The sequence below is a fragment of the Belonocnema kinseyi genome, chromosome 9, assembly GCF_010883055.1.
Source record: "Belonocnema kinseyi isolate 2016_QV_RU_SX_M_011 chromosome 9, B_treatae_v1, whole genome shotgun sequence".
Classification (NCBI taxonomy): domain Eukaryota; kingdom Metazoa; phylum Arthropoda; class Insecta; order Hymenoptera; family Cynipidae; genus Belonocnema; species Belonocnema kinseyi.
The window spans coordinates 75,349,932-75,359,411 of record NC_046665.1 but is presented as its reverse complement, the minus strand read 5'-3'; the positions used below and the strand labels follow the sequence as shown (position 1 = coordinate 75,359,411).

The window sequence follows — 9,480 nt, the reverse complement described above, 5'->3', positions numbered from 1 at the left end:
AAAATTACATTCTGAAACAGCAGGATCAAAATGATTTCAACGGATTGAAATCTGAAATGAAAAAAATTCTCTATAAAAAAAAAATGAAAAAATGTAAAAAAATATATAAAATCCCTTAAAAAAAAAGAGACTATCGATATTCGGCGACCTCCACGTTGGTGATAGTTGGGCAACATAAACTTTGTTTGCGGCAGACGGACGATAGATATTCGTGAATCATTTTACTCTTACACGATGCTTAGAACTATGAAAATTTTTTATTGAAAAACTATGCGCTTTTCGGAAAATTTGTCAAGAATAAAAAGTTCTTGTAATCAGCCGAGAAATACGCCTGAATTTTTCCGAAGCGTTTTGAGCAAAATTTTGAATTTTGCAAAAATTTTTCATATGCAAAATCCAAAATTTTGCTCAAAACGCTTCAAAAAGATTCAGACATATTCCTTGGCTGATTACAAGAACTTTTTATTCTTGATGATTTTTCCGAAAAGGGCATCGTTTATTGTAAAAAAATTCATGAATGTTTTCACAAAAATTTTGCCATTAAGACGCCATTTTGAAAATACTAAAACGAAAAATCGATCTTTGAACCATGGATTCTCAAAGTTTAGACATTTATTCCACCGGTTAGTGAGATTCCAGGTTAATTACAGACTCGAAAAGCTTTGGAAAATGGTTCACAAAAAAAAATAGGCATGAAAAATCACGTTTTTTTTTGTTTAAACTGCATTTTGTGATAATAAGAAAATTTTTTGAGGAATTTCATTGGCACCGTCGGAAAGAGATCTTAAGCAATATAAATATATGTGTCTCAATTTTTTCTAATGTCGAATAGTCTTAGTTATTGGCCGTTGAAAAGCAGTGTACTGGTAGTGGCGTTTTGGCCGTTTAAGGGTTAATTCAGCCGTTGTTGTTTTAAAATAATCATATCTTTTAGTTTTTGGTTGAAAATTTATATACTTAAATATACTATATTATATACTTATATATTTAAAAGTTGAACTATTTCGTTAAAATGTTATGTTTTTGGATTAAAAAGTAACTATTTGGTTGCAAATTCGTTAATTTTTTTAAACTGAAAATTAAACCTTTTCATTTTCAGTGAAAACGGTTTTGTTAAAAATTTGACTTTTTAATGAAAGATTTGCATTTACAACCGAATAGTTTAACTGTTAACCGTATAGTTAAATTTCCAACCTTCAAATATCAATTTTAAACTAAATGGCCAAATTTTCAAACAAAAAAGATTAATCTTTAACCTTGAATCTTTAATTTTGAAGATTTTACGAAAAAATATTTTAAATGTTTTGAACATAAGACACGATCCTTAAATTAACTCATTAAGCATGATTTACTATTCGCATACCGAAGCGCAAAGCTGTAGTAAATTTGTGTATAGTATCTTGATATGGAACGGAAGTGTCTCTCTTCTCGCTCGACCAATCCGCAGTCAGCTGCCCAGGTTTTTTCGTAGAACATTAACTTGTTGTTCAAAATTCATATTTTGAACAACAATCTTGGATAAAAATGCAACTTTTTGGTTGAAAATTAAACTATTTTGTTAAAACGTCATCCTTTTTGGTATAAAATTAGTCTTCTTTGATTGAAAATAATTTTTTTTTCGTAGAAACTTATTTCTTGTTTGAGAATTCATTTTTTGATCATAAAAAGTCAACTGAAATATTTTTTAACATAAAATTCAACAGTGCTTTCAAAATTTATCTTTTTGAATTACAAATTCATCTGTTTTAGCAAAAATATCTTTGTTTTTAAATAAAAATGAAACTTTTTGGTTAAAAATTCATCTTTGCTTGAGTATTCAACTATTCTATTTTAAGGATTTGGTTGAATAACTTTGATAAGAAATAATTTTTTTTTTCGTGAAGATTTATATTTTTAGTTGAAAATTCATCTTTTTGGTGGAAGAATGAACTATTTTATTAATAAATCATCTTTTTTAACTGATAATTTAACTAATTGGTTAAAAGTTAAACATTGTAAAAAAAATTATTAAGTACTTATCTCTTTGGTTGATAATTTAACTATTTTGTGGAAAAGCCTTTTTTTTGTTTAAATTTAATTTATTAACTGAAAATGTAACTTTTAGATTTTTTTAAGATTCATCTTTTTTAGTTCAAAATTCTCCTATTTTGGTAAAAAAAAAATAATTTTCTTGGTTCGAAATTTATTCTAATTGGGAAAAATGCATCAGTTTTATGAAAAATTAATTTTTTGTTGCAGTATTTTTTTTAAATTCAAATTCTGTACAGAAAATTCGTCTTTTGGCTTAAAGGTTCAACAATTAAGATCAACTTTTATTTCTTTGTTCAGTGGAAAATGTTCATTTGTTGAAAACTCGCCTGTTTGGTTACAAAAAATTTTTTTTTATAAATTTAATCTTTTTGACTGAAATATAAATCATGACACTTTTTTGTTAGGTTGAAAATGCAAGTATTTTGTTCAAAAGGCATCCTTTTGTCACAGAAAATACATTTTTTGTTGTTTAAAATAAAGTAACAAATTTGACAACTCTAAATTTGTATCTGAAATAAAGTTTTATTCCGTTTATAAAAGATTCCATGAAAAATTATTTAACGAATAATCAGGGAATTTTGATAATTAGGTTCTCGGACACCCTACTTAATTCTATTAGCAATGAATAGTAAAATATTTCTGAAAGCTATAAATCACGTAAAGAAAAAAAGAATTACTTGTTATTAACTTTTTGTAAATTAAAGTTTGTTCACCTCTTAAGGAATTTTCATTGCAAAGTATAAGTTTTATATCAAATTCATGCCGGAGACGCTATTTTTTGGATTTTTTTAAAAATTAATTTCTAACTTAATGTATTTGGTATTTATTTCAACAATTTTCATTTGTTTGAACAATTTTTTCCCCTGTAAATCGCGAAGTTAATATTTTCTGAAATTAATGTTGCTTGTAGTGAATGTTAGGGGTGATATTGTTCATGGAAAACAATGTGCAATTATTTAAACAGTTAATATCACTTTAATTCTAAACAATTTTCATTAATATTATAACAAGATTTAGGTCGCCACACAGTGAAAAAATGGCTTTTCGTTGGTTCAAAATAAGGTTGCCATTTTTGAATGCAAATTATTGGTTGAAAGTGTATTTCCTACAATTTTAAAAAATTTAAGTTATTAAGTTATATTACAAGGGATGGAAACCATATTATTATGCAACAAATTTCTCTCATTATTTGACGAAATTTTTTTTCTATGTCAGTCCTTTTGATTAGGGACTTCATGATAATTTCAAAAAATTCATAACAAATTGTTAATAACAGTTTATAGTTAATTCGTAAAACAGAATTAAAGTGTCAAGAATTTAGTTTGAAAAGAAAAAGTTAAATATACCAAGTAGGGTCAGTTTTTCTTGCATAGTTCTGAATTAAAAAAATATAACATTATTGTTAACTGAAACAACGTTTCAAAGTACATTTTCAAAAGTTTTCTATTTTTTATAGCAAAAACTAAAAACAAACATATTTTCAAATTAAAAAACCCACTTTTTCGGCGGAAAATCTTCTCCGCTTCTTTTTATAGAATTCAACATTTTTTTATTAAAATTTTATCGTTTGAAGCTTCTTCGCTTTAGTTGAAAATGTATCTTTAATTTTTTTTTTGCCAGAAACTCATATTTTTATTTTAAAAATTATATGTTTAAATTCATCCTTTTTGGTCGAATTTAACAGCTTTTAATTAAAAATATTTTTTGATTGAAATATAAACTTTTACAATTTACGGTGTGTGTTGAATATATATCTCTTTGGTTAAAAGAGCTATTTGGATGGAAATCATTTTTTTTCGTTTAAAATAGATTAATTGAAAATCAAAACTTGTTTCTTTTTGGTTATAAATACGCCTTTTTAGTTTAACCATTTTGATGAAAATGCATGTATTTGATTGAAACTGCGTCTCTTTTGGTTAAAAATTAATCTTGACGCTTAATAATTAATCTTTTTGTTTGTAAATTCATTTATTTTGGTTAAAAAAAATTACTTTTTTTTTTTTTTACAAATGTAATACTTTAACTACCATGGAACTTGAAACATCAATGCAGACATACCAAAAATAAAAAGGTGAATGATTGAATTGTTTTTCAGAGGGTGGTGCAGTCGACAAAACGGCTATGCGGAATGACGCAGCTGCAGAATTGGATCGCATCACTCGAACCAAGAAAATTCCACCGGCCGATTTGAATTCATCGTCCGAGTGTTGAATTAGCACAACTTACCTTCGTGTCACAGCTGAATCGGATCAACGTCGTACGATTTAAAATCGTACTGAATGTTAAGCATAATTTAATATTAATAGTCTAGCTAGACCGAAGTAATCGTCGTATCATTGCTCTTAAATTATTACCGTGGGGCAGTGCAAGAAGATGATCAACGTACCACGTCGCAACAAGCTCGTTAGAAAGATCGCCTAGTATTTTTTCTACATCATCGTACAGAGATCTACAAATAGTGTGGTACTTAAACTCGACAAAGATATTTATTTATCCCTGTTTTCAGTGTTGTAACGCAGTAGACAATAACCACTCTTTCGTTGCACCGTTTAACTAACCGATTTCGCTTTCCTCCGACTGACCAAGAATATAAAAAATAGCGATATCTTCAATATCAAAGGGAATCAATCAAGCAACTTTAATTTACATTTCCGAACTTTAGATTTCATTTCTATCAAGTATCAGTACCTAGGACTGCCACACGGTCAAGTCACTTCTTTCTTAAATTACTTTATAGTCTAGTTTTTAAAGATAAAGTCACTATAGTCACTTTTTCGATGAAAAGATCACTTTAGTCGCTTTTCTTTCAATAATTTGAAAACAGAGAACCCAAGTGTCAACCAAAATTGAATTTAGGGCAATATATATTTTTGAATTTTCTTGAATTCTTTTCTAGTGTTGTCAATTCTTTTTAATTCCTTTAAAATTCACACTAAATTCTTTGAAATTTGTCGGAAATTCGTTTGGTTTTTATCGAATTCTCTTGAATTTCTGAACTGGCGGAAATTCAGAGCCTAAAAGCTCAATTTGAAGAAAAAATTTCAATTCTATAAAAAGATGTTGCAAAAGAAACCGTTAAATTTCTATGCTTTTGAAAAATGGGAATAACTCTAGAAATAATTAACATTTTTTAACGCTCTTGGGTTCATTTTAAAGATAAATCTATATAGTATTTTTAGAAATTGTTAAGATATTTTAAGATTTTTTTCCCTATATGCTGCCCTAGGCTGTAAAAAAATCGCAAAATTTAAAATAATGATTGTACTCTTCAAAGGACTTAAAAAATGTAAAAAAAGACAATATTTTTTAAAATGTTACTAAAATTTATTTAAATATGACAACGATTTTTTTAGCATTTGTAAATATTTATACATTAAAAAACATTTTGCGACTTTTTTGCATCAAGTTGGAACCTGGGGAAGCATATAGGTAAAAATTCTCAAAATATCCTAGCAATTTAGAAAATATTATAAAATTAAAAAAATTAGCGAATGAACGAAATGTTTTCCCACGATTATATTTTCATCTACAAATAGCGCTTCAACTACAATTTAGAATAATACCAAACAGTTTTTTTTGTAATATATTTTTTGTAATATAAGTTTGAAAAATAAGCAGCAAAAAATTCATTCATTTGAACGTTCTAAACTTGAAGCAAATAATTATTTCCAGATTTATTCCAATGTTACGAAAATTATTTTGATGTTTTTATTCGTCTGCATTTTTTTAGAATTATTGTAAAGTCACTCAACTCTACTCAATTATTTTAGATATAACTTAAATTGTTTTGAAGTAACTCTAAATTATTATGAATTAATCCTGAATTCGCTAAAATTCACCTGAAATTCGGATAAATTTCATCGAATTAATGGAAATTATTCACTTTTGGACACTTTTTCGGTTCTAATATTTCACTTTTTCCAAGTAAATTAGTCTGTGGCAGTCTTGCTTAATTTGAATCGAGATGTGAATTTGATAAAAAGATATTCTCTGCTAGATGCTGATTTTCTCTAAAAACAACCACAGTGAAAGTACGTAGTGCGCTGACAATTCTTTCAATAACGAAAAAAGGATCCCAGAGATTTTTTGCATTTGATAAAAATAATATATATATTTATATAGCTTGTTTTGATACTTGTGTTTTGCGATAAGTTTCTATCGTTAGTAGCATCGTGACATGATTTTTACTTACCGGCACGAATTAGTATTAGTTTTAAACGAAAGTAAGGAACACAGTGGAAAATTTGAAGAAATTCTTTGTTAAATATAAAAATATAATGCGAATAACTCGGCTGAGTGTTAAGTCTATTTTGTATCTGTGTACGTGCTTGAAAGGGTGCGACGAATAAAGTAAAAAAGACTTATCGCTTGTTATTAAGAATTTAATATAACAATAAATTTCACATATGTTAATTTATACCTCGCTGGTTGAGTCTTGTAACGATTTATATCGCATCGCTTGCAATGGTCTGCTATCATGAAACTTACCGAGTGTTTCGCCGACAATTACACTGCCAATAAAATGAAAGTGAATGCCTCTTATAGAGTGTAAATTCTCGCGTCATTAATCAGCGGTGCGATTGTAGGTGAAGGTTCGTATTCAACTCTACATAATGCCTCGCACATTCGTTTACTTCGACAAAAAGTCGGCTGTATATACAAATAGTGAATAATATTAATATTATACAACAATTTCTTGAATAAAGTCATTTTTTACATAATTTGCGATGTATATTAACCACAGAGGTTTATAAGTCGATGCCTTGTCTTTTTCTTTTTTTAATGGCGCCCGCGCAAGTATCTGAAGTTCTAGGAATGGCGAAGTAAATCGAAAACTTCGAATAACTACAACTATGTAAATTTGAAAATATCTGTGGACGCTTTATTAGAACTTCACAGCTATTCTCACTGGTTTTGGATATGCGAGTTTTCACTGCAGTCTTGAGGCATTTGATAAAAATGGAAGAACGTCCAAAAAGATACAAAGGTGGAATCGTCGATTCCCGAATATTTACACCCTAAGTTACAGAGAAAACATAAAACGCATTTACGTATGAGTAAGATGAAAAAGATATCAAAAGTGAACACAATAGAAAAATTAAATTTCTAATCTACAGCCTATGTCCTCGAAAATATCTTCGAAATAGTTGTACAGCACTTTGGCAACAAAAACGTGTAAATAGTAAACATAAAAATATCCTAAAAATTGCACAAATAGAAGATGTGTATATATATGTATATGTAATATATAAATTGCAGATATATAGCTGTTAACAGTTGCAGTGAGAATGGCTGTCTAAATGCGATTACTATCTTTAGATAATAATTGTGCGTTCTCTCAAACCATTTTCGCGTTGTACAAACAAATTAGAATTAAGAAACAGCGTTTAAGATCTCAGTTATGAAATTCCTCCGATAAATACGATTATAGAGTCAACTTTTCTGCGTACAAAATTATTCTATCTGAATCGCTCTTTGTAAAAATTCACTTAGTGAAAAAGTTCACAGTTAAAAGTGTCTAATTTTAAAGATTCAAGGGTGTGAAATTCGAATTATAAAATATAAAATTGAAACTTTTCCAGTTTCAAATTTAAGTTCAAAGTTATTTTACATGTCAAAGAGCGACCCATAATTGAGATTTTTACCAGCATTCTTAAGTGCATCACACACTAATGTGACATTTTTAAACAATTATATCTACAATAGCTGATTAACTTCTTTCAGTTTAAGAACACTTGCTTCAATAGAAAAATTGCACTTTTGAAAACATTACATTTTTTTAGCCCGGAATTATAAGTGTACAAACAATATAACAGGTGTTTAAAAAATATTTCGCTGCTCTAGTTACTTATTAGCAAATTGATAATTTACAATAAATGCAATACTTTTTTCAAGGTTCTTCAGCATTCTAGTGTGGTTTTACAAAACCGCGATAATCACATGAAAATTTTTAAAAATCTATTTAAAAAAAAAGAATATAAAAAAATATTTTTCAATTTAATTTGCAAAATTGAAAATAGTTATTTTAATATTAAGCAAAATTTGAAAAATAATTAAATCGTTGATGACCTACAGATAACTTCACGTGAGCTCTAGTCTAAATCTGAAATGCTAGATTAGAATTTTTAAAATGGGGAGTTGAATGCTGAATGTCGACAACCGACATAAATCGGTTTTAACTTGATATTCAAATGAACTTGTTTGGAAGGCTCCGATAAAAGTTTGTCTGAAGAATATTAATTCGAGTTTGCTCGATTACTCAATTCCGACGCAGATGGCTCTCAATTTCAATCATCTAGTGTGTAGCAATTTCACGTAATAATTAAATAACTAATGTACTAATTACAATATCAAAGAACAGATGATCGAATACGAAGATAAAAGTGAAGCTCGATATCTTATAATAAAACAAGACGCGCTTTTTTTCCATCGAATTGAAAAACTTATGGTAGTCTCACTTATTAAACTTGTTTTAAGTCAACAACGCTAATTTCTTTAAATTTAAATTCCCCAGTCTTGTTTTTTTTTTTCGTTAAATTTAGTAGAGTAAGATTCGCTTATCAACGGCCTTGCGACAAATGGGACACTCGGACATGCGGTCACCGCACATTTGGCATGTTCCGTGTCCACAGAGGAAGATCATGTTCTTCAGGCGGTCAAGGCAAACTGGACACATTGTCTGAAACAAAAAAAAAAGATCTTAATATCGCATTTTTTAAGAATTATGGACTTTCCTTTATTTTGGGACAATTTTTTTCTTCTATTTTGATTTTAAATTACTGAGTTTGATAAATTTGAATTATTCTTGTTAAATAGTTTATTAAAAATTGGAATAATGTACCAGTGCTTCACTGATTATTTTTTTTATTTCTAAGGAGTGGGCTATTGTGAATTTCCTTCAACGAATGTACTAGGCAGTCCGATAAGTACCTGAAAATTCTAAGAGATGGCATTAGTATTCACTAATGTGAACCATTTTCGTCGAGCGAGCTTCATCCTTCAAATGACGCCTGTCAAAACTTCAGCCATTTATGCTTACGCATTTACAAGTTACAGCACTGAGAAGCGACCAACCTCCGTATTTTTTTTAATATGGAAAAATCTGAGTTTCGAGTTTTGATCAAACACTACTATCTTCGCAAGAAAACGATATCCGAGACCAAGGCCAAGCTGGATAAGTATTACCCGGACTCTGTACCGTCGATTGGAACGATTCATAAGTGGTTTACCGAGTCTCGTTAGTGGCCGTACGAGCACAGTTGATGCTGAACGATCTGGGCGCCCAAAAGAGGTCACTACACCAGAAAATGTCGAAAAAATTCATGATATTATGTTGAATGATGCCATAGTGAAATTGAGAGAGGTAGCTAATGCTGTAGGCATATCATTGGAATGTGTGGGCAATATCGTGCATTCAGTTTTGGGCATGAAGAAGCTCTGCGCGCGATG

General features: G+C 29.0%; 2 protein-coding genes across 6 annotated transcripts in view; one reads left to right on the top strand and one right to left on the bottom strand.

The window, feature by feature from the left end:
- Positions 1–6,752, top strand: part of LOC117180828 (cytoplasmic dynein 1 light intermediate chain 1) — a 34,673-nt gene extending 27,921 nt beyond the window's left edge. For all 3 annotated transcript variants that reach the window (XM_033373353.1, XM_033373351.1, XM_033373350.1), the window contains exon 10: positions 4,127–6,752. In XM_033373353.1, coding sequence (XP_033229244.1) covers positions 4,127–4,242 — 116 coding nt within the window. In that variant the 3' untranslated portion in view covers positions 4,243–6,752. The remainder of the gene's footprint in view (positions 1–4,126) is intronic.
- Positions 6,399–9,480, bottom strand: part of LOC117180829 (E3 ubiquitin-protein ligase MIB1-like) — an 87,001-nt gene continuing 83,919 nt past the window's right edge. For 2 of the 3 annotated variants that reach the window (XM_033373354.1, XM_033373355.1), the window contains exon 8: positions 6,399–8,710. In XM_033373354.1, coding sequence (XP_033229245.1) covers positions 8,570–8,710 — 141 coding nt within the window. In that variant the 3' untranslated portion in view covers positions 6,399–8,569. The remainder of the gene's footprint in view (positions 8,711–9,480) is intronic. The other variant, XM_033373356.1, reaches the window with a different exon arrangement.